We start from the raw sequence: 25,337 nt of genomic DNA, 5'->3' as shown, positions 1-25,337 counted from the left end.
GATGGACTCGGGTGTGGCAGCGGTAGTGAGGTTGGCCCAGGATCGGACATTGTTTCGTTCTGCTGTGCATGGGGTCGCTATGAGTCGGTTCCGACTCGATGGCACCTGACAACAACAACAACATTTTTGCTAATTACGCCTCTCAGCTTCAATACAACTTTTCTTAATAAACATGTAGCAAGCAAGTGGTGGTGGTGGTGATGTGCCGCCAAGTCAGTTCCTACTCATAGCATCCCTATATAGAGTTTCTGAGGCTGTAAATCTTTACGGGAGCAGAAAGCCTCATCTTTCTCCTCAGGAGTGACTAGTCGATTTGAACTGTTGACCTGGCAGTTAGTAGCCCAGATCATAATCGAGTATCTACTGTGAAAGAGGTGACTTAGCATAGTGGTTAAAAGCATGGTCTTGGAAGCCAGATGGTTGGTGGAAAACTCAACTCTGCCACTTGCTAGCTGAATGGACTCAGACAAATTACTCAATCTTAGTGGACTAATAACTAATAACTAATACCTACGTTCAAGGTTTGCATATATGTCCATTGCTCAGAGCAGAGTTCGCCTATAGCAAGGGTCCAGGAGATATTAACACTGAACTACATGCTATTTGGGGGATACACATGATGAACACAAGGTCACTGCTCTCAGGTGACCCTGGTTTAAGAATAATTATATCAACAGTCATATGAACAATTATAATACAGAGTAGGTTAAAATGTCTGAAGAGACATACAGAGTGATGACTCAGTTCAAAGGAAAGATGCTGCTGGCTGAGAGAAATCAGGAAAAGAGTTCTCAGTAAAGGACCTCCTTTCAAAGAGCCTAGCAGAAGAGAGACCAGCCAGCCAGGCAGGCAGGAAGGCAGGAGAGAGCAGGAGTTCCAGAGAAGGTGAAGAACATAAAAGGTAGAAAGTTGGGGACAGACAGAGGTCACTACATGTTTAAAGAACAGTAAGCAATTCAGACATTTAGGAAATTTGCTGAGCCAGTCTATATTTTGTTTTGTATATTTTTACCACAAATGTTAAAAATAATAATCTTCTATAAAAATAAAAAAGGAGAATGCAACAAAGAGAAAGAAATTCAGTTTGGCCAGAGAATGGGCAACCATAGGACAACGATGGAAAGGAAAATGAGTTTTAACCGGTGCAGGGAAGTCAGACTGGGGAGGGTGGTGACCACCAGCTGAAGAACTCATCTTTTATCCACAGGCAATGGGGAGCTACTGGAGGTCTCTGAGCAAACAGAGACCTGATGCTTTAGTCTGAAAGCAGTGTGTCAGGTCGGTTGAAGGAATCCTCCAGCTCTGACAAGGCATAGCTCCTCTGAGAAGACAGATGGACACATGCCATGTGTACACAGTGGTCCTGGAGACAAGCACCCACCACACTCTTAAAGAGCAGTTTGGGTGCTCAGCCATGCAAATAAATGAAAGGACGTCTCGTCTCTGGATGGACTGTTAAAGTGAAAACCATAAATCAATATGATGTCTTTCAATAAACAATCTGGCTATTGACTCCTCACTGCCCCCACAGCAGGGTGCGATTGTTTAGTTAAAGGAAGCCAAACTCTCACTTAAATTAAAGGTCATCCCAGCTAAATGAAGACCAGATGTGAAAGCCAACACAGAAATCTAATCAGATTTGAAGAAGGGATTTCTGTAAAAGAGAAAACGAGGGAGGACTAGGATTGGTCAGAAAGCATCAGGTGCCGAGGAAACAAGTCAAATCGGGACTCCAGAGCAGTGTTTTCATTTGGTCAGGAGCCCCCAGAAGCCAGTCCATAGAGAGCTCTCAACTGGAAGAGAATCTGAAATTCTGGTAGTCTGCAGGCATCCCAGTGTTCTTTTAGAAATCCCAGTCAGAGCCAAGAGAGCCAGACTTTTGTTTGTTCTTTTAATCTCAAAATCCAATGCTTAGAAGACTGTCCCATTCTGATTCCTCAAATGGGAAAGGTTCTTTGGGTATAAGGCTCACCGCCAACCCAGGACAACCCAGGTTTGGTTTGGGCACTCAAGTTTGTGCCCAGCCAGACTTGACCTCAATCTCTCACTGCCTCTTGTTCAATAAGGAACAGCAACTTTCTGCAGCGAGGTTTTGGAGGTTCAGAGACTCCTTTCCACCTATAATTTTGATTTAGTCTCTCAATAAAAATAAAAACAAAAAAAAAGAAAGAAAAAGAAGCAAAACCCACATTCCATAAGCCTCATTATGAACACAGTTCCCACATCAATTGCACAATGGGTTTGCAGGCTTTCATTCTTCCAAGTGAGCAGGTAACCTCAGCCAGCTAGCACCCTCTCGTGCTCTCAGAACAGCCTGGCTCTGTATATCAGCTGTTTCTGCTGCTGTACCAACTGATGTCGCAAAGCTAGACTGAGGACTGGAAAAGAATGGGTTAGTGTGGAAGATCAGACCCAAGAAGACTGGCTCAACCAGCAGTCCCAGAGAAGAGGGGATGTGATAGGAGTTTTCCATAGGATGGAGCAAATATAGACTCCTGCTCATTCTGTGCACACAGAGACCTGATGCAACAATTAGGTCTGCATTTTGCAGGTAATGCCACATGTCCAATGAACAGACTATCCCACAAAGGGTCATTTAAAAGTGATTTATATTTGACATGAGCCCGGCAGTACAGTGCAATGATCAGAAGGCCAGGTTCTAGAGTCAGAACCCTGGCCACTTACTGTGGGACCTTCGACAAGTTACTTTCCCTCCTCATCATGAGATAATTATGAGGATTAAATTAGTTACTCCAGGTAAAATGCTTAGAATAATATTTGTCACATAATAACTAACATTTGTTGAAGCCTTGCTATCATTGGTATTTTTGAACTCGCCATTTGGATTCTGGCATATCTAACGTTTGGGTAGCAAAGTTGGCGCCAACTCAATGGCACTTAATAACAGCAAGCCTTATACGGACTCCTGGTATCGTGCTATGGATTAATGCACTGGACTGCAATCTCAGTTTGGAACCATTTAACAACAATCTACACTGAGCAATGTTCACTCTGCCTTCTCTTCCAGTACCTCCTGGAAAGACGCACAGATAAAGACGGGTCCCAAGTGACAAAACAATACAACCAAGGATGTGATGGCTGTCAACAAGGACAGGAAATGAGGTCTGAGTCTGAGCTGCATGGAGAGTACCTATCCCATGAAGCCACCCTAAAGAAAAGTCTGCTATCTCTCAGATGTCAAGGCTATGTGGGGAGTTGGGGATAGGGGTTGAGAACAAAGCTCCATCCCACAGCCAAGGTGACTGGCAGGGCCCCCACCTCTATGTGGAGCTGGAGGGGAAAGAAACCTGGGGAGCCTTGAGGAGAACGGGACTTCTTATAAGGAAATGGTTTACACATCATCTCCTCAGCCTCACCACCACCCAGAGCAAGGGACCATTAAGTCATTCACTCAGGACACGTGTCCTGGCCAAGCAGGTTGCCAATTGGCCCCAAATTTCAAGCTCTCCCCACTATAGCCTCTAAAAGGGAAGGATAGGAGGTCTGGGGTTCAAGAAGCTAGAGGAGAGAGGCTATGAAAGGAAGAACAAATCATGGAATGACTGTTTTCAGTAGGAAGAATGCTGGGATGTGTGTTCCACCTATTTAACAAGCTCTGCAGTAATGAGACTATTAATGGTTGAAAAGGAGTGTGCCAAATCTTCTGAGGATGGTTAGTGGTTAAGCAAATGGGAGAAACTGCTAATATCACACTAACAAGGGTGAGTCCAACTGGTAGACAGCAGGGTTGAGCTCATTGTGGAGAAGTGATTTATCATTCCCCCAGCCAACCATCTCGGTGTTAAATGCATCCCCAGGGAGGCGGAAGACTTAGGCAGCAGGCGGAGGGAGTGAGGCACAGCAGCTGCCCTGTTATTTTTCACACTGATTAAATGTCAAAGGGCTGGGTGCTGTACAGAATACACAGAGACAGCAGATCTCTGCTCAGCGGGGTTTCAATCTAGACCTGATGGATGAACCAGTTTCAACCAAGGAGAGCAACACCAGGGGAGGGAGCTTCTACCCAGCACTGGGCCCTGGCCAAAGTAGCTCTAGTTACCAGTTCTCATTGTCTTCTAGGTCCGGCAACCATTATCTGTACATGCTCTGGCAATCCAGAAAACCTTCCAAGTGTGATCTCATTTAACCCTCTATGGTGACAGTCTCATGGATGAGAATCAATATACAGCCAATTCCCAGGTGGCAGAGATTAATCATTTTCTTGTTTTCTCATTTCTCCATCATTTCTGAATACCAGCCACCCACATAGCTCGCTGGCTCTCCTCCTCTCTCCCTCTCACGTTCTCTCCCTGTCTCTCTCCCTCTCTCACTGGCCCTAGCCATCTGTCCAGATCAGCCGTTCCAAGTTAGGACACCATCCTTGGGTTCATTAATTAACTGAAAAACTCACAGAACTTATAAGAGACATTATACGTACAACTACTGGTTTTAGTATAATAAAATTGATAGTATCATCAAAAGAAAGAGATGCACAGGCAATGTCTATAAAGGTTCCAACATGGAAATGCCATGTCTCAGAAAGGACACATCACCCTCCCTTCACCAACCAGGAAGCTCTCTGAGCCTTCGGCTCCCAGGCTTTTATTGGCCAGTTCTGTATAACAGGCTAAACCATTAGACTCCCTCAAGTGTAGGCCTGAAGTCCCAAGTCAAGGCACCTCAATTACTCCAAGGCTTAGTCTTCCAGAGCCAAGGTCAAAGGCCACCTTACATACAGTAAAGCTAGGTATTTAGGATAAGCACTGGACCACAAGGTTGGTTTGAACCTCAAAATTGGTGCTTCAAACTTACCAGCTGTTCCTCAGAAATCCTATACAGGGTCACTGTGAGTTGGAACTGACTCAATGACACTTAATAACAACAACTCCTCACAAAGCAGTTAAGATGCAAGAGGGCAAAGTGACCCTCACTTTATTGATGAAAGCCTAAGGTTCAAAGACATTGCTCCAAGTCAATGGTGGAACAGGGAAACACAGTTATGAAAGAAACATTTCAATGAATCATAGTGTATCAGGATCACTGGGGAACATTTCTCTCCCATCACACATGCAATAGGGATGAAGAGAGGAGATGAGGACATTTACTCTGTGTCTATGGAGGGCCAAGGAGAGCTGGTGTGGCACTGTGAGATAATGCACTGGACTGCAAGAGTGTTTGACCTGCAAAGTTGGTGGTTCAAATTCACCACAAGTCACTCCTTGGAAATCCTATCCAGGGTGACTAGGATTCAGAACCAACTCAAAGGCACTTAACAACAACACCATGATGGGCCAGGCACTTAACAACATCACCATGATGGGCCAGGCACTATGCCAAGGACCTGACATAAGGTTGACATTCCTGTTTCATAAATGAATTAGTCACAGCTACATAATTCATGCCTTGGCTCTCAAGATGATTGTTGACACAAATTTTTATTGTTGTTATTAGGTATTGTTAAGTTGGTTTCAACTCATAGCAACCCTAAGCACAACAGAATGAAACACTGCTCTGTCCTACATCATCCTCACAATTGTTATATTTGAGCCCATTGCTGCAGTCTTGGTGTCATTCCATCTCCATGAGGTTCCTTCTGTTTTTTTGCTGACCTTCTATTTTACCAAACATGATGTCCTTCTTCAGGGACTGAAGAAAGAATCCAAAGTATTGCCATTCTTGCTTCCAAAAAGCATTCTAACTGCACCTCTTCCAAGACAGATTTGTTCATTCTGCTGGCAGTCTATGGTATTTTCCATATTCTTCACCAACACCAGGTACTGAATGCATAGACCACCCCCTGTTTGTCATATTGTGGTAGCTTGCACTTTGCTGCGATGCTGAAGCTATGCCACCAATATTTCAAATACCATGGTGGACAGGCTTCAGTGGAGCATCCAGACTAAAGACAGACCAGGAAAAAAGACCTGATGATCTACTTCCAAAAATTAGCCAATGAAAACTTTGTGCGTAATAGTAGACGATTGTCCAACTCGTCTGCTTTGGTCACGACATCAGGAAGGATCAATTATTGGAATGGGACATCATTTTTGGTGAAGCAAAGGGTCAATGAGGATAAGGGAGGCCCTTGATGAGAAGGGTTAACATAGTTAATGTTAATGAAGGACTGGAACATGACAGCAATCAGAGATGATGCAAGACCAAGCGACATTTCATTCTGTTACACCAAAGGTCAAGATGAGTCAGAGTCAACTCAATCTAACTATCATCTATATAAATACAGGCTGAGGTCTCTGGATAGTATGAAGGTAACACAGGAAAAGGGCAAGTTATTTTGAAGGCATCTGGGAAAACTTCTAAGAAGTGAAAGATAAGTAGAAAACTGGCTGAGTCCCAAGAAGACACTGAGAAGGGGGAAGGAAGAACAGGTGACCCCAGCAGGACACATGCAGAGAACTAGGAGCAGCTGGCCTTGCTCTAACTTCAGATTCCAGCCTGCAGGTGATGGACTGTCCCTGAGATGTTTTAAGCAGGACAACGCCTGTAAAATTGCACTTAGAAGTGTCAGGCCACACTGTAAATAATGGCTATGAGGGGCCAAGCAGAAGGTCCAGCAGCAATCGGGAGGACATCTGCACTTGCCCATGCAGTGCAGCCTAGTCCTCCACAAGTAGGAATGGGGAGTGAGACACACATTTGAAACACCTTGAGAAGGTAGAATTAGTAATAACTAGGGAGGGGGCTGTAGTAGAGAAGAGTCTAAGAGAATGTTCCAGTTTCTAGCCTATATTCCTGGATGAATACTACTCCATGAATGAGATGCTTTTCAGTGAACTAAGGAACACATAAGAAGAAAAAGTTGCAGGGGAGGGGACTCAGAGAAAGAGTAAAGTCTACAGAAATGATGAATTCCATTTCTGACACATGGAATTTTAGCTGTCTTCAGGGCATCCAAATGGGGTTATCACACAGGATATATGAGTCTCAAGCTCTAAAAAGAAGTTTATAAAAATCAAATAATGGCCTTATTTACATCTAGTGCTGTACACTGCCTGGCGGCATTCCCAGACCAGAGAGAGGCACAATCAGGGACACAGATGATGCTGCCTGGACTGACATTTGGTAACACGGGGACAGTCAGCATGTTCCTGTAGGATCACTGACCAGGAGGTTTGTCTTGCTCTGATATTACAACTGTAAATCCTAGATTCCTCACTCAACAGCTTTGCGATCTACAGCCAAGTTATTTTAACTGCTCTGTGTCTCAGTTTCCTCAGCTATAAAATGGGAGAATGATCACACAAAACTCAGAGTTGTTATGAGGATCAAGTAGCATAAGACTTGTGAAGCGCTTGGCACAGATAGTAACACAGTACGACCTATTCTCAACTGTGGTTATTGTTAATGAGGTTAACAATAATACAATTAGTTTGCCCTACTCAATTCAATTCTATGACCCTTATCTGTTAAAGGAGGAATATTGTTGTTAAGCTCCACTGAGTTCATTCCAACTCATAATGACCCTTTATAGAATTAGCAAGGAGTGGTTGGTGGGTTTGAATTGCCAACCATGTAGTTTAGCAGTCCAGTGTTTATCCTGCGGTGCTGAAAGAGGAATCACGCTTGCTTTTTTATGGACTGCTGTTGATGTTAAGTGTCATTGAGTAGGTTCTGACTCATAGCTTGTACAGGGTTTCAGATGGTGTTCTGTCTTTACGGGAACAGAAGCCTCATCTTTCTCCTGCCTAACCATTGTTATTGTTGTTGTTGTTGTTGTTAAGTGCCATCGAGTCGGTACCAACTCATAGCGACCCTATGCACAACAGAACAAAACACTGCCTGATCCTGGACCAACCTCACTATTGTTGCCCCACTTGAGTCCATCGATGCTGCCACCTGGTCAATCCATCTCTTTGGGGGTCTTTGTCTTTCTCTCTGACCCTCCATCTTACCAAACATGATATCCTTCTCCAGCAACTGGTCCCTCCTGACAATATGTCCAAAGTATGAGAGACGAAGTTTGGCCATCCTGGCCTCCAAGGAGCACTCTGGATGCACTTCTTCCAACACGGATCTGTTTGTTCTTTTGGCAGCCCATGGCACTTTCAATATTCTCCTCCAACACCATAACTCAAATGCATCAATTCTTCTACAGTCTTCCTTATTCACTGTCCAGCTTTCACATGCATACGAGGTTACTGAAAATACCAGGGCTTGGGTCAGGCGCACCTTAGTCCTCAAGTTGGCGTCTTTGCTCTTCAACACTTTAAAAAGGTCTTGTGCAGCAGATTTGCCTAATGCAATACATCGTTTGATTTCTTGACAGCTGCTTCCATGAGTGTTGATAGTTGATCCAAGAAGAATAAAGTCCTTGACAAGTTCATTCTTTTCTCCACTGATAAGACTGCTGTTTATTGGTCCAGTGGTGAGGATTTTTGTTTTCTTTACATTGAGATGTAATCCATACTGAAGGCTGTGCTCTTTGATCTTCATCAGTAAGTATTTTAACCCTCTTCACTTTCAGCAAGCAAGGTAGTATCATCTGCTTATCACAGGTTGTTAATGAGTCTTCCTCCAATTCTGATGCCACCAGCTTCTTGGTGGGCTCAAACTACTGACCCTGTGGTTAGCTTCAATGCTTATACTACAGAGCCATAGTGCTCCCTTTTATGGGATTACTGGAGGCTAAAATGAGAAGGCAGAGGGCCTAAATAAAACTACTTAATCAAGTGTCAAATACTAAACAGTGACAAATGGTGGCCTTTCAGCAGAAGTCCACCAGGTTTACCCTCCTGGCAGCTCAGGTCTTCTGTGTACCATCAATGCTGAGGATGTTTTGTTACATGGCCAAAGACCATGCTCCCTGTCTTTTGGTCCTAAGAGGAAACCAGCCACACACCAAAGACTAACAAGGTGAGTGCCAAAGGTCTCAAGAGGCATCAAAGCAATCAGTTCCCAAAGCCAATAAAATGAATGACTGGGTCTCCAAAGACTGGAGAAGGTAATCCAGCAAACTAGATGTCCTCCTGTCGGGTAGCCTAAGGATACTCTGAATATCCTCTAGTGTGCTGGATAAAACAGGTGGCTTAAAAATAAAAAATAAAACAAGCACTAAATGAGTCAGTGCAATAAACGGTGGCCTGAGCTGGGTCCCTGCCATGAATCAAAAACTAGGAAATATACAAACATCCCAGTGGACATTTAATGATATTCTCTCTTACTCTGGAACATAAATGACTGCAATAAAACAAGACACCTTATTTAAAATTGAGTGTGCCTTTGACTTTGATAACAACTCTGATTCTTACTAACTCTTCTCTGCTGATAGATAATAAGTTCAGCAGCCTCTGCTCCAATTTTTAAATTATTCCCGCATAACTCACCTCAGAAGCAGAACCAAAGCTGTCCGTGCTGAGCAGCTTTTCAGTCCAGTGTAGACTCAGTAGAAAGATAAATGCATTTACTCATGTGTGGTCAGGTACTTACAGAACCAGGTTCTCTACAGTTGTGGTTCCTGAGAATAAATTCCTAGAAATGATCTCTCATGCTTCCTTGGGCTCATGAGTCTCCAGCCATACTGATTTTCTTGCTGTGCCCTGAAACTGCGAAGTCCACTGTTGCCCCAGGGTCTCTGTCCTTGTACTCTTCCCCTAGACCATCCACATAACTAAGTTCCTCTTTTCAGTAACATCTATAGAGACTCCAGAGTCATGGTAACTCGGAGGCCTTACCCAACAACACTGGATAAAGTGTCACCCAGTACCTGGTACTGTCTCTCCTCATTTTCCCTACTTTATCTTTCAGCACAGCATTGACAGGTGATTTTATGCTGTTGACAAGTGCCATTGAGTTGGTTCTGACTCAGAGCAACCCTGTTCACAACAGAGTTCAACACTGCCTTGTCCTGCCCCATCCCCACAATCGTTGCTCTGTTTCAGCCCATTCTGTGGTGTTCGTTTTCCTCTCTCTCTATTCCATTCCAACTTCCAGAATATAAGCTCCAGGCAGACAAGGGCTTAGTTTTGCAGATTGCTGCATCCCCAGAGTCCATGATGATATTGATTCATAGGTGCCTATCAATACATGTTTTAAATGAGTCAGAAAAAAACCATTTAGTTCTGCTGAGTGTCTGTTCTTTATACATCTGCTCCTCACTTATCAGGTATCTCACTATCCAATACTTCACATTAATGACTAGTAAAAAATCTACTGACTATTTTGCATGTTAACAACATAACATCTGACAGTAACAGATGCCAAGGTGTAAGGTGAGAGTAACAATGACCTTGATGGTTATGTGTCATGGGTGTATCATGAGTCTGTCTCTGTGGTTTGGTTGTTACGTAATGATGTAATTTGGCAGTTAAGTAGTAATGTAGCCATCATCCACTTTATGATCTCATGAGGTTAACCCCCATTTTCACATAACACTGATTTTCACTTAATGATCTGTTCTTTGGAACCTAATCATGTTGATTAAGTGAGACTGGATATATTGATGAGAATGTCTCTTCTCAATATCCCTAAGAAAGTGAGTGCATCAATTGTTTTTCTTTGGTTCATAGGGGTATAGCTGTAATCATTTAATCACACACTGATCAAACTACATCAAATGTTTTCTTAATCCTTTCATAACCAGGTTCTTTCCTGCTTTGAATTTTTTGATGATACTGTGCATTTTCAGGAATGGAAGGCATCATGGATAGAAATGAAACCCACCCCCACCCCCGCCCAAAAATATGTGTAGCTTGGCTGTGCTGTGACTCTCAGAGGTTTGGCAGTTATGTGATGATGTAATCATCCTCCATGATTGATCAGTCAGGCAGTTGTAGAGGATTAAAGTGAGATATGGCACCTTACTCAGGTCACAGCCATAATCAGATGTAAGCAGAGCTTTCCTGTGGTATGGCCTACATCACTTTTTATCTTACAAAAGATAAAAGGAGAGAGAAGTGAGTGAAAATGGAAGTACCTCAGTACCATCAAGAAAGAAGAGCTGGAAGCAGAATGTGTCCCTCAAACCCAGGGTCCCTGTGCTGAGACCATCTAGACCCAAGGAAAGACTGATGTCAAGACAAATAGAGAGCTCCACAGGATGCTGGACCCACTTATGTTGAAAGGAGGCAGGAGACTTCTCCCTGTGCTGACACAGAGAGAAAGCCTTCTCCTAGAGCTGACGCCTTAAATCTGGACATCTAGCCTCCTAAATTGTGAAAGGATATGTTTCTGTTTGTTAAAGCCAGCCACTTGTGGTATTTCTCTTATAGCAGCATTAGACAAGTAAGACAGAAGGCATGCTGAAGTCACGGGGAAATTTTTTTTTGAGGCAATATATGAATTTCTATACAATTATGTGAGGGCACATATGTCCCAAGTAGACTCTGGTGGTAGGATATGTGGGATAAGGGTCATTTCTTCAGATTCAAGTTGCTAGGGATGCCCCTTCCAGGTGGCAGCATGTACTACATACACTAGGACAACACTTCCCAAGAAACCTGAGAGGCTGAAAATGTTGGTGGGCCATATATGTCCCATAAGTCTCAAAAGAGTCAAATTTAATAAACTCTGGGCCTCCATTAAGGAAAATAAAATTTGCAACCACTCAGTGTTTGAATGACTAAAGAAAAAGTGGTGTGTATCCATACAATGGAATATTATTGGCAATAAAAAGACATGAACTAGTGATATATTCTATAACATGGATGGACGCTGAAAATATGCTAAGCAAAAGAAACCAGTCACATACTGTAACATTCCACTTAAATTCCAGAGTAGGCAAAATCATAGAAATAAAAAGTAGAGTGGGGAAGCAGGTGCTGAGAGGCTTGTTAGGAGATGGTTAAGTAGTATGGGTTTCTATTTGAAGTGTGAAATGTTTGAAAATTGATTATGGTAATAGTTGCATAACTCTATTAACACGATAAACATCAATTAATTATAAACTTTAAATGAGTGAACTGCATGGCATATGGATTATATCTCAATGAAATTCATACCAAAAAGAAAGAAAAACACCCAGTGTTGGCAAATCACAGTTGCTGTCATCAATAGTATCATCATTTAACTAGGTGAAGCATAAAACTAGATACTAACTACTTATGCAAATAGGCCTTATACAAATGCATAAATTAAATACAAAACTACAAGGACTATGAATTCAAAGTGTTCATGTCAGAGAAGGCTTTGTCTTTTTAACTGAAATTAAATTTCTGCTCACACACACTCACAATAGCAATATGGCTTGGGCTACCTTATGCAACACAAGTGAGGAAACCCTTAAAGAGATGGACTGATACAACAGTGGACTCCCACACAGCAAGAATCATGAAGCTGATGGAGGATTTGGCAACAGCTCCTTAGGTGATCTGTAAGGTTTCCATGATGGCAGATAAGCAACAATGATGATGACTAACAATAATCTTACCCAAATTCTTTTGAATCTGGCATACACATACTCAGGAGTGATAGTCAGAATTTCAACAATCAGGATGGCATGGGAGCTAACAGACCAGAAAAGACATGGCAATTAATCGGAACACATACCGGCCATAAGCAACTTCTCCAGCCAACCGAGTGACTACTAAGTGCCACAAGGCGACTTCGGTTTTTGCTACTTTTCTCTACTTCATATATTGCAAAATCTTAATTCCTCATAATGCAAAGAGAAGTAATTTGTCCCTCAACCTTATGGAATTTCACACACACACAGACATTCCTCACTTATTGACCAAGTCACATGCAAAATCATCACTATGCAAGGAAGCAACCCTGGAGCCCAAATCCTTAGAACTGTACCCAACACAATGCTGGGTTCTGGATCCTGAGGTCCTTGGCTTCAGACCTGGTGTCTGAACAGAACTAGAACCTGGTAGATGGTCTAGAACAGGGGTGGGCCTACAGGTCTCAGTTGGTCTGATTCTGACAAGACAACCACAGTTCCAAACATCACATCATTGTTGTTGTTATTAAGTACTGTAGAGTCTGTTCCAACTCATAGCAACCATTATGGGTTTGAACTGCCAACCTGTGGCTCACAGTCCAGTGCTGATCCTACAACACCACACCAGGAGTCCTCCATCACATTAGGGGTAAGTTAATTAAATGTTTGACTAAATATTACAGGCTAATTTTTAAGTTGATAATTTTGAATGGCCCTCTAATTTTTACAGAAAAGAGGTTCCCCATCCCTGGTCTAGGCACACAGTTGGAGGCTCTGGGGTTCCAGTACCCAGTGGAGCAGAGGAAAGATGAGGCTTTCTGCTCCCACAACTATTTGTAGCCTTGGAAATCCTATATACAGTGTTTCAAGGAGTCAGAACCAACTCGATGCCACTAACAACAACAGGTGTTCATGTTTAACATGGTCCTTCCAATGATCCAGGATAGGTTTAATCAACTTTTTTGTCAGTATCAATAAAAACACAAATATTTTAAACCCTGACAGACTCTCAGACCCCTGAGAACACATCCAGAAATTCCAAGATAACCACAGAACTCATCTTAAGAATATTAAATCTATAGAGTTGGTAAAGGAAAACAGATTTTTTAAAAAGAGGCAATTGACCCATAAAACAATTCGCTTCACATTTTTAGTAACAGCAGCTGATTTTTATCAGGTACCCATGTGTCTCTGGTGGCCTACTCATATGCTTTCCTGACCCCTCTGTCCTTGCTCAATATACACTCATTAGAAAGGAGAGAAAGGAGCTATTGTTTATGGTACACAATTCATGTTAGGTGCATCAGTAAGCACTTTGTATGTTCCCACACACCATCATAACTTACATCTTCCAGAAAATGTTCATCCGATTTTACTGATGATTAAACAGAGACTGGTGGGCCAAGCACTTAACTATTGTGCCTTGATGGGTTAAGGAATGTGGCCAGAGTCCTTCAGCAGCTAGTACACAGAAGGACTGGAACTGAATTTAGTTCTTCCTGACCCCAATGCTATAGCACCTCTGGTAAGGGGAGGAACCTTTTCCATGCCGGCCACAAGCCAAATATTCTAACCCCATTGTGGTAACAAGAATAAAGGCACTCAAAAGACATGCACATTCTAATCCCCCAAATGAACGTATGAATATGTTACCTTACATGGCAAAAGGGGCTTTGCAGATGCGATAAGTTAAGACCTTGAGATGAGGAGATTATTCAGTGGGGTTCAATGTGAGGTGAGGGAGTAATGAAATACCAGCTGACACTCTGGAGCCCAGCACTGAAGTCTGGTTCTCAACACACCAGAGTCCTTGACGAGTTACAGAGTTGGCCAAGTTTGGCTATAGTGGAGTCCTGGTATGCTGTGCCGTGCCCTCCCCTCCCCACCACCCCCCTTCTATGTGGAACATCCTGGGTTTCATTGCCTTATGCTCACACAGATATCAACTAAGGTTAAATTTTCTCAGTCACTCAACAAAGATCTACTGAGCACAAATAGGCACTGTGCCAGACACTGGGAACATGACAATGAGCCAAAAGAAAAAGATCCAGTCCTTTCCTTCATATATCAGAAATAAGAGAAAACAGTTGCTACATGTGTTCTGAAGGAAAGGGGTATGGTGCCTTGAGAACACATGAGAGGGTGAAATAACTTAGTTGTTCCTCCCTAAGGAAGTCTGATCAGCAATACTGCTTATTAAAAGGCGCTAGATGAGGCAGCTCAGTATGTCTCTGGGTATTTTCCTGCATTTATGAAATGCTTTGAAACCCAGAGGAAGGTATAAAAATGGTACCAATGAATATAAATAGTCCTTTATGGTTTATAAAGCTTTTTTTTTCATGTATTATTCTGGATTCAACAATAGCACCAGAGAGACAGAAACAGACATATCGTGTTCTCCCTTTCATACATGAGGAAACTGAGATTAATAACACTGAAATGACTCACCAAGGTCACACAGGAAGTCAAGGAGAAGACTCAAACCCACATCTCATTATTCCTCATTGGGAGAACTTTCTACTACACAGTGCTGGCTTCCCAAGGAAGCTAAAAGGTGAAATAACAGAAATTGGTCCTAATATTTGGGAACAAAAGGCACAGATCATCCCAAATATCTGGCTGCCAGAAGGTCACAGAGAGCAGGCCTGAAGGTACCCAGTGAACAACTTCCAAGCCAGCAGCCCCTGGATCAGACCACTCCTAACTTCTAGTGACTGCCAGTAAGCTTTGACATTTCCTTGGCTTGTAGCTACATCACTCCATTCTCTGCCTCCATCTTAACATGGCCTTCTTGACTGTGCATCTGTGTCTCAAATCTTCTTGACCCTTTATTATAAAAACACATGTCATTGGATTTAAGGCCCACCACAAATCCAGGATAAATTCAACCCTATTTCCAAGTAAGGCCATATCCTCAGATTCCAGGTGGTTATATACCTGGGTGGTCAATAGGGCCATTTAACCTACTGTAAGCATTGTGTATGTGTGCAAGACAACTAGCTAAAGGTAGCTCTCTCAGCCTTGAGGAAAGTGGGAAAGTCTCAAGTTAGGAAACAAAAGAAGATGGAGGGCTAGATCCAAGAGCGAACATGACCCATCACTGCAATTCATACCAACTCTGTTTGACTGTTATAGATACTAAAATGTTCCCAAAGAAAACAAGGAAACAAAAATGGGCAGTGAATTTCCACCAGCATTACTAAGAAACGTAGAATGTCTACTGGGCTGGGCATCAGAAGATCTAGGGCTTCTTCCTGCATGAACTTGGGCCTCATTTACTACTCTGTAAAATCCAGTGGGCATAACTGATGAGGTACAATTATAGTCACTTCAAACAGTGCTGTGCCATGATTCTACATGTTTGAAGTATGCAATAGGCTAGGATTAAACAGGTGTACTTTACTGAGAAAACACATTTAAGTTGTTCAGTTATTCAGTAAACAGTAATGGAGTATGTATTACCAGCGGTTCTGCCGGAGAAAGATGAGGCTGTCTGCTCCCATAAAGATTTATAGCCTCGGAAACCCTGTGTAGGGTCGCTATGAGTCGGAACCGACTCCAAGGCACATAACAACAACAACAACATGCTAGGCCCTTATGATTAAAAGTAGCCACAATACAGACACCTCTCTTGAGAACCTAAAAGTCCTCCCTGAGCCACAATATCCTCATCTGAGGGCCCATCTGGCTACAGTATCTTTTGATCACTGACTCCATCTCTCAGTCCTCCAGAAAGCCTTCCCTGTCACTTCCAAGCTGGGCTAGACCTCTTTCTTAGCCTCTTGCCTTTTTCTTACTTGTTTTTGTTAAGTGCCATCGAGTTGATTCTGACCCATAGCTACCCTGTATAGGGTTTCCATGGAGCAACTGGTGAGCTTGAACCACTGACCTTGCAGTTCCAATGACTTTGCAGTCTGGTGCATTAGCCTACAGTGCCACACCTGGACTCCTTTTTCTTACTAACATACAGTTATTTGTGCACCTATCTTGTCCATTGCTATCAGCATCCAACAGAGTGCCTGGTGCAGAGTGAATAAATGAAGGAATGAATGCACATACCTCATGCTGGCCTACATGGATGGCGAGCGAGATGTCCCTTCTGCCTCTGCCCCACCTGCCTACCTCTCATCCAAGAGGGCAACAATTAGAAACACTCTGGGCTGATCAAATGAGTGTGAAAGTCATGTTAAAGCTATAATGCAGTAGTTATAAATATATATGAACAACCATAATTGTCACAGAGCAAGGGAGGCACTGGGCAAGGCTAGCTGTCCTGCTCCTTGCTTCATCATCCAATACATCCCAGGTCTCAGGTTTCACTAGCATATTCTTTACTCTTAGCAGCCTCCAAAAACCCTGTCCCAGCAACAGGCCAGTACTGGTCACCAAGAGCTTGAGGTTTTCTTGACTAAGGGCTGTGTGCCCAGGCAAGATTCCAGGGTAATCAGGAACAGAAATGATTATACTTGGGGAATTGTTAGAGGTAAAGCTGAAAATGTTGCATTGCAAAGAAGACTTATAAGAAGGTTCGATGAATTCATTCACTCAGGCGCTTCATGGACCAAGGACTGTGCTAGCAAGTAAGTCCTATCCACAAAGAGCAGTTCCAAATCTTTTACTTAGAAGTACTATATGAGGAACACTCAGACCCTGGCCAAGAAGCCACTGTAAGAACAAACAACCCGACAGTCCCTCAGGGATGTGTGTCCTGCTTCCTGAGAATACCCAAAAACATCAAAGTGCTTAGTGGTTCTGGTCTAAAATTTTCTTACCAGATAAAGAAAACCCACCTAATTAAAGGGGTATGGGAGGGTTAACGTACTAGACTGCAAGGTCCATTTGAAGCACAAGGTCAGTGGTTCAAGCTCACCAGCCACTCCTCGGAAACCCTATACTGTGGCTATGAGTCAAAACTGACTTGATGGCACTTAACAACAACATATATACATTTGTTGTTGTTGTTGTTAGGTGTCATCGAGTTGATACTGACTCATAAAAAGCAAATGCACAACAGAACAAAACACTGCCCAATCCTGGGCCAATCTCACAATTGTTGCCACCCTTGAGCCCATTGATGCTGCCACTTTGCCAATCCATCTCACTGGGGGTCTTCCTCTTTTTCTCTGATCCTCCACCTTATCAAACATGATATCCTTCTCCAGCGACTGGTCTCTCCTGACAACATGTCCGAAGTATGAGAGACAAAGTATGGCCATTTTGGCCTCCAAGGAGCAGTCTGGCTGCACTTCTTCCAACATATATACATAGACATATACAATGTCTTGAAAGCACTTGAAATAATTCTGCTCCCTTAAAGATTTATAACCTCAGAAACCCTGTACAGGGTCGCTATGAGTCAGAACCGATTCAATGGCACATACCACCGTATATATGTACACACTAGACAGACAACATAACTTTAGAAAGGAAAGGGGGGAAAAAGTGAGAGAAAAATGGGAAAGAGAAAAAAACACCAGTCAAATCAACAAAGTCCATATATTTAGCTCAGAGTCGACACAGGGTGTAGAACAAGAGAAGAACAGAAACCCATACATGTCAGCTCAAAGGCTGATCTGGGCTCCCTCTGGCAGATTTACTTCACCACTGTGAGCACTTGTCCGTCTGAGAAATGGAGACCGTCTTAACTGTCCATCATCTGTCCACAGAGGAAAGGGAAGATTGGCAAGTAAAGGACGTGCAAGGTACAAAAACATTTCAAAGATCTAGGCACTATCACAAATTCTTCTCTCTGAGGACTTTCCACTCCTCTGGCCTAGCTGTGGAGCCTTCATAATGTGAAATCATGAAAGCATCCAGCAACCCAAACCCCACACTCTCCTGCCACCCTACAGTCTCCTGCCTGTGTTACTCCAGCACCATTCAACATAAAAGGATGGAGTTGGGAATAGTCCTTTACATAAAAATCCCATGCCCCAGTTCCTGACAGCTGTAATTACAGCCAAAATAGCTTTTGAAAGGAAGAAAAGAGAAAATAGCAGCCTGGACCAAGCAGTGAATTATGGGGTTTGGGGTAAAACACACACCCAGAGTTTTTGCTGCTAATGGTGGCCAGTCTAAACAAGTGACTGGACAGCCAAACCAAACAGCTTTCTGGCCAATTAATTCCTCCCTCTAATTTAATGAGCTTTTCATTAAGCTCTGGAAGCAACTCACAGGGAAGGGAGCTGCAGGAAGAGGCACAAGGACAGGCTGGCTGGCAGGTGAGGAGGAGAGAGGAGAGCAGGACAGCACTCCAGCCCCAAAGGTTTTCAGCTCCTACACCCTGGCCTTCCCCTGCGCCCATGTGATGTTTTCCTATAGAAAGTGTTTCTGCCACTGTCTCCTTTATATTATTTGTTGTTGTTAAGTGCTGTTGAGTCTGTACCTTATACACAACAGAATGAAACACTGACTGGTCCTGTGCCAACCTCACAATTGTTGCTACACTTGAGCCCATTGCTGCTGCCTCTGTTTCTAAATATCTAGTTGGGGGTCCTCCTCTTTTTCGCCAACCCTCCACTTTACCAAACATGATGTCCTTCTCTAGAGACTGGTCCCTCCTGATAACCCTTCCCAAGTAAGAGACACGAAGTCTGGCCCTCCTGGCTTCCAAGGAGGATTCTGGTTGTACTTCTTTCAACCTGGGTTTGTTTGCTTTTCTGGCAGTTCATGTACTTTCAATATTCTCCTCCAGCACTATAACCCAAATGCATCAAGTTTTCTATGGTCTTCCTTATTCACTGTCCAACTAACACAATGCTATGTTGTTGTTGTTATGTGCTATGGAGTCAGTTCCAACTCATAGCAACCCTATACTGGAAACCTGGGTTTCCAAGGCTGAAAATCATTATGGGAGCAGAAAGCCTCATCTTTCTCCCACAGAACAGCTGGTAGTGACCGTAAGATTAACAGCCTAATTTGTAACCACTGCGTTACCAGAGGTTATTGAAAATACCATAGCTTGGGTCAGGTGCACCTAAGTCCTCAAACTGACATCTTTGCTCTTGAGAACTTTAAAGACGTCTTGTACAGAAGATTTGCCTAATGCAGTAAGTCAATTGATTTCTTGACTGCTGCTTCCATGAGTACTGATGGTTGATCTGAATGAAGTATTTGACAACTTCAATCTTTTCTCCATTTACATGAATGTTGTTTATTGGTCCAGGAGATGTTTTATGCCCTTTGGGTCATCAACCAAATCAGCACCACAAAAAGCCTTTATCAGGGTCACAGAGTAGGTAGCATAGTCCTGGGTGTGAATGTGAGTGCCACGTATTTACAACAGTTCAACTTACAATGAATTCTTGGATCTCCTCAAGCTTCCATTTCCTTCTCTATGTTGTTAGTTGCCATCAAGTCAGCTCCAGTTCCTGGTGACCTTATGTATGGCCGAACCCAGCATTGTCCAGTCCCGTGCCATCTTCATGACCATTGGACGGTTTGAGACCATTTTTGCAGCTCTTGTCTAATCCCTTCCAACCCAGAGGGTCAGCTCCAAACACTGCATCAGACAATATTCTGTTATGAACCATAAGGTTTTCATATAATAATATCTTGACCTCATCCACAGTAGTTACAAACAACAAATAAAAGGATGAAACAGTATTGTGATATTGAAAAGCCTAACAAAGTATCTGACATGGAGTCAGTGCTGAGTAAGTATGACAGTATAGACAAACATGAAAGAGAAACATACGAGGGGACTTCAGGAAGTCTGTGGTAAAAATGGAAGTAAAAGACAATGGAATTTTTCTACAAACTCTTTGACGCTCCCTCGTATTTTGGATGAAACTTCAAGGAGCAGCCAGCTCCAGATCTAGTCCCTATCACAGCAGCCACAACGACAACAGTGGTAAGGGAAACAACCCACTCTAACAATGGTCACTCACTGCTGTCAAATCGACTCTGACTCACTGCCAGCCTTCAGGACAGAGGAGAACTGCCGTGTAGAGTTTCCAAGACTACAATTTTTATAGAATTAACTGCTATATCATCCTCCCACAGAGCAACTGGTGTGTTCAGTTAGCAGCCAAGTACTTAGCCACTGCGCCAGCAGGGCTCCTTTAATAATGGTTGGTTCTGACTCATAGCCACACAGAATAGGGGTTTTTCCCAGGAGAGGTTGGTGGGTTTGAACCGCTGAGCTAGTGGTTAGTTAGATATCTAGTGCTTCTCCTACAGCATCACACCAGGTAAAATACCAAAACACATCTGAGCCAAGGCCTCTGTGCTTTCTATCTGAGCTGGAAGGCAAAGGAAGAACAGAGAAGAAGCCTTCAAAATACCAAACCTGAAAATCAAGTCTAAAGCAGATGTGTGATGAAATGTACACATTCTCAAAAGAACAACTGAAAAACTGCAATCATGCCCCACTCCTACCACTTTCTAGATCCTTCTCACTCTTTATCCCTGTCATGAGCCTCAGTTTAATTTACAAAATGAAGGTAACATGACCTCCTTTATAACTTGTTGTGAGTTCATTAAATGAAATAACTCACGGACAAGTACTTTGAAGCTGTTATTTCTCAATGAGTTGATTCTGACTCATTGTGACCCTGTGTGACACTGTAGAACTGGCCCATAGGGTTTCCTAGACTGTACTCTGTAGCGTAGTGGTTACAAATTGGGCTGCGAACCGAAGGTTGGCAGTTCAAAACTACCAGCTGTTCCGCGGGAGAAAGATGAGGCTTTCTGTTCCCGTAAAGTTCTACAGCCTGGGAAACCCTGTACAGGGTCGCTATGAGTCGGAACCGACTCCACGGCACATAACAACAACAACAACAAATCTTTACAGAGCAGAACCAAAAGAATCACCAACCTTTTGGGTATGCAGCTGAGCCCTTCAGCCTTGCACCTACAGGGCTCCTTACTTGGAAGTTCTGTTGTTAGGTGCCATTGCGTCAGTTCCAACTCAGGGACCTTGTGCCCAAAGGTATGAAACACTGCCCAGTCCTGCACCATCCTCACAATCGTTGTTAAGTCTGAGTCCACTGCTGCTGCCACTGTGCCAATCCATCTTAATGGGGGTCTTCCTCTTTTTCCACTGCCCTCCACTTTACCAAGTATGATATTCTTCTTCTAGACTGGTCCCTCCTGAAAACTAGTCAATAGCTTTCAGCATCACATCAATATATAAGCCACTTCAGCACAGGTAACTGACAGGCGAGTGGAAGCTACATATTACAATATCCATGGAAAATAGTACTGTGTTTAATGGCCATTTTAGTGAATTCAGTATTTCTCCATCACCCTTAACAAAAAATGCTGAACTATTTGGTAGGGCAAGGCAGTGAAAAGACTATTAGGCTGATGAATTTCCCAGAAAAATAGCAGCAAGCATGCTAATTTTCTTCACAAAGTTGCTCTCACCGAATCATGATTTCTGTCAACCAGATGAAAAATTTCTTAAAATTGCAAATAGCTAAGCAAACTGAAGTGTCTAGAATCTCTTACATGAACTGTGAAAAGATTACCCTGAAGACCAATGAGGCTACATCTAGAGACGGCCAATCCAGCCTCCTCCAACAGCCCTTTGTACTCTCTCTAAAAACTAATGTAATGAAATTTGCATCTTGTCATGAGACCAAATGAAAAGTTGTTGCTCCCAACTTATGTTTGAACTGCCCAAGTCTATAGCAATTTCTTCTGTTTCAGTGACCAACACTGGACAAATTCCTTGAGTGAAGAGAAGATATGTAATTCTGGTTCAATCTCCATTCCGTGTACTAGTCAAAAAATAACAGGTTGGAATGTTGAACGAACTCTTTTAACATACATGAAATGACAGAAAAGCATGCCAACACACTTTCTCAAGCCAACCAAGAAAATTTTGTTGAAATCTCACATTTGTTATTGAAACTAAAAGTGAAGCTTATATTCTATACCATAATAAGCAGATTAAAAAGTATGTGTGTGTGTGTGTGTGTGTGTGTGTATATATATATATATATATATCAAGTCAATCACCAGTTAATTACTGAAGCATCTTCCTAAAATCTTTGAATAAAATGTTACTTCATCGTTCTCTCATGAACACTTCCTCAAGGATAAATAAGAATATATATCACATATGAGAAACAGCAAGTCACCAAATATAAAGAAGGATATCCATCTAGCCATCAGACTTATTTTAACTTGACTTTTTGAATACCTATTTAAATCAAGACCAACTGCCCTGTTAAGAACAGCTTCCCTGAATGGTATATAGAGAAAAGATATAAGGTTTGCAAAGAACAAAAGGTACAGCAATTCATTTTGGCACCTCCAGCAGTTGAAACATTTGAGTTCTGGGTCCACACAGCCCATTTCAGATCACTTACCCGTATCCGGCGCATGGCAGCCACAATCTCTACCCTGCTGTTTGGCCTCGGCACATCCAGGCTTCCTACGTACTGTGGGGAAGAAATAAATATTCATTGAGAAGAGGAATGGCAAGTGTCCCTAATCACAGAATGTGACCTGTAGAAGAACTTGTATATCATTAACTTCATCTCCCTATTCTGAAACACTATTAAGGGTCGCTATGAGTCAGAACCAATTTGATGGCACTTAACAACAACAATAATTTTATAGAAAGGAACCCTGGCAGCATAGTGGATTGCAAACTGGGCTGCTAAATGTAAAATTCAAATCTACCAGTCACTTCTCAGGAGACAGAAAGCAGAAAGCCTTTCTGCTCCTGTAAAGATTTACAGCCTAGGGAATCCTATGCAGGATCGCTATGGGTTGGAACCAACTCAGCAGCACACAATCACCAACCACCACCATTTTATAGAAGAGGAGATGAGGGCCAAAAGAATGTTCTGTTTTGAGGCTGATTCGAGCTTTATGAAAAGCAACCTAACAAAAAATTAGGGGTTTTTTTGTTGTTTTTTCCTTAAATTATGTTAAGTATATACATATAAAACAATGAGTCCTGGTGTGGTGCAGTAGGATAAGCACTCGACTTCAATGTCAGTTTGAACAACAAAGTTGGCAGTTCAAACTTACCCGCCGCTCCTCAGAAACCCTTGAGCCAGAACCACCTTGGCAGCACTTAACACCAACAACATATATACATAACATAATCATTGCTAATTCAACCCTTCGTTTTTTAATGTCACTACATTTGCCATGTTGTATAAACATCACTACTATTTAGTTCCAAATTTCTCCATCACCCTTAACAGAAGTTTGGAGCCCCTAAGTACCATCCCTTTATTCCCCCTCCCTCCTGATAACCGGATATTAAAAGTGCCATGAACTGCCAGAAGAACAAACAGGTCAGTATTGCAAGAAGTACAGCCAGAATGCTCCTTAGAAGCCAGGATAGAGAAACTTTGTCTCTCATACTTCAGACATGTTATCAGGAGCCAGTCCCTGATAACATGCTGGGTAAAGTGAAGAATCAACGAAAAAGAACAAAAAAAAAAAAAAAAGAGGAAGGACCCCCAACAAGAGGACTGACAGTGGCAGCAATGGGCTCAAATGTTAACAAATGTGAGTGTGGCATTTGTTACAGTGCTTTGTACATGGGGTCAGAACCAACTCGATGGCACCAAACAACAACAACCTGAAAGACTCAGTAAAAAAGCTACTAGACCTCATTGGAAGATTCAGCAAAGTGGCAGGATATAAGATCAACATACAAAAATCAGTTGGATTTCTCTACACCAAAAACAACAGCATTGAAAAGGACATTAGGAAAGCAATACCATTTACAATAGCCACCCTAAGTATGAAATATCTAGCAATAAATGTAACCAGAGAAACAAAAGACTTATACAAAGAAAACTATAAAACACTACTACAAGAAACCAAAAGGGACTTACAAACAACAACAACCTGATAAGCACTATGAGTTAAACAAGGATCAAAAATATGGCCCAGCTATTCCATTACAACATATATGTATACCCAAAAGAACTGAAAGCAGGAATACAAACTTGTACACCAATATTTGTGGCAGCACTAATTACAATTTAAAAAAAAAAAGGTGGAAACAGTTTAGGTGGCTATCCACAGATGAATGGATAAACAACATGTGGCATATACATACAACGAAATAACGAGAAATGAAATTCTAATACATGCTACCACATAATCCTTGAAAACACTGTGGCAAATGCAAGTCTATCACTAAAAGAACAAATATTGTACGATCCCACTTACATGAAATATCTAGCCTAGGCAAATGTACGGTTTCCTTTTTAATCATAACTACAGCAGAACACAATTTAACCAAGGGACCTCAGAATCAGAAAGATATTGTGGTCTTAGGCAAGGTTCTTAGCCTCTCTTTGTCTCAGTTTCCTCAGCTGTAAAATGGAACTTCAGTGAAGATGAGAAGACAGAAGGTATAAATCTCTTACACTTGTGTTTGGCACAGATTAAATTACTCCAAGAAAAAAAAAAGAATATATACGCATTTTAAAAATACTAACAGGCTGTCATTGAGTTAAACCCAGATACTATGCCATAAATTTGAATATGCTTCTGACTGGAATAAAGGAATAGACTAAAGAATTAGTATTTGATTAAAAATTTAACCTGATTATACTTTTAAGTTATTTTTTAAATCAAATTAGATGCAGGTTAATATTTAACATATTAGTACATTCTTGCTGTCAAACAATTCAAATAATATTGAAATCTGTAGAGCAAATGAATGAAGTGTCTACTGTCTAGAGTTTAACGTATATCTCTCTTTCTGTTCACAGACAGACATACAAGAAAGCAAGTCAAAAAGTACTGCTACATTGGGGACTTTAGACACACAGAGGGAAAAGGGCTGTGTGCTGAAGACCGAGGGGCAGGCTTGTAGTGTATACCCTTTGGTTGGTTGATGATGCATGGAGGGGATTGTAACCATAACAATGAAACGATGTAAGATAGGATGAATGAAAAACTAATGTTCTCCCATGTAAACTATCACATAATTCACAATAAAACATTTAAAAAA

At 42.2% G+C, this 25,337-nt stretch overlaps 1 protein-coding gene across 2 annotated transcripts in view; it reads right to left on the bottom strand.

The window, feature by feature from the left end:
* NOS1AP (nitric oxide synthase 1 (neuronal) adaptor protein) overlaps positions 1-25,337 on the bottom strand; it is a 489,841-nt gene that overhangs the window by 311,164 nt on the left and 153,340 nt on the right. For both annotated transcript variants that reach the window (XM_006873421.1, XM_006873420.1), the window contains exon 2: positions 22,717-22,788. In XM_006873421.1, the coding sequence (XP_006873483.1) occupies positions 22,717-22,788 (72 nt within the window). The remainder of the gene's footprint in view (positions 1-22,716; positions 22,789-25,337) is intronic.

Source organism: Chrysochloris asiatica, unplaced genomic scaffold (assembly GCF_000296735.1).
Source record: "Chrysochloris asiatica unplaced genomic scaffold, ChrAsi1.0 scaffold00241, whole genome shotgun sequence".
In the NCBI taxonomy this organism is placed as follows: domain Eukaryota; kingdom Metazoa; phylum Chordata; class Mammalia; order Afrosoricida; family Chrysochloridae; genus Chrysochloris; species Chrysochloris asiatica.
This window is presented reverse-complemented; position numbering and strand designations above follow the sequence as displayed.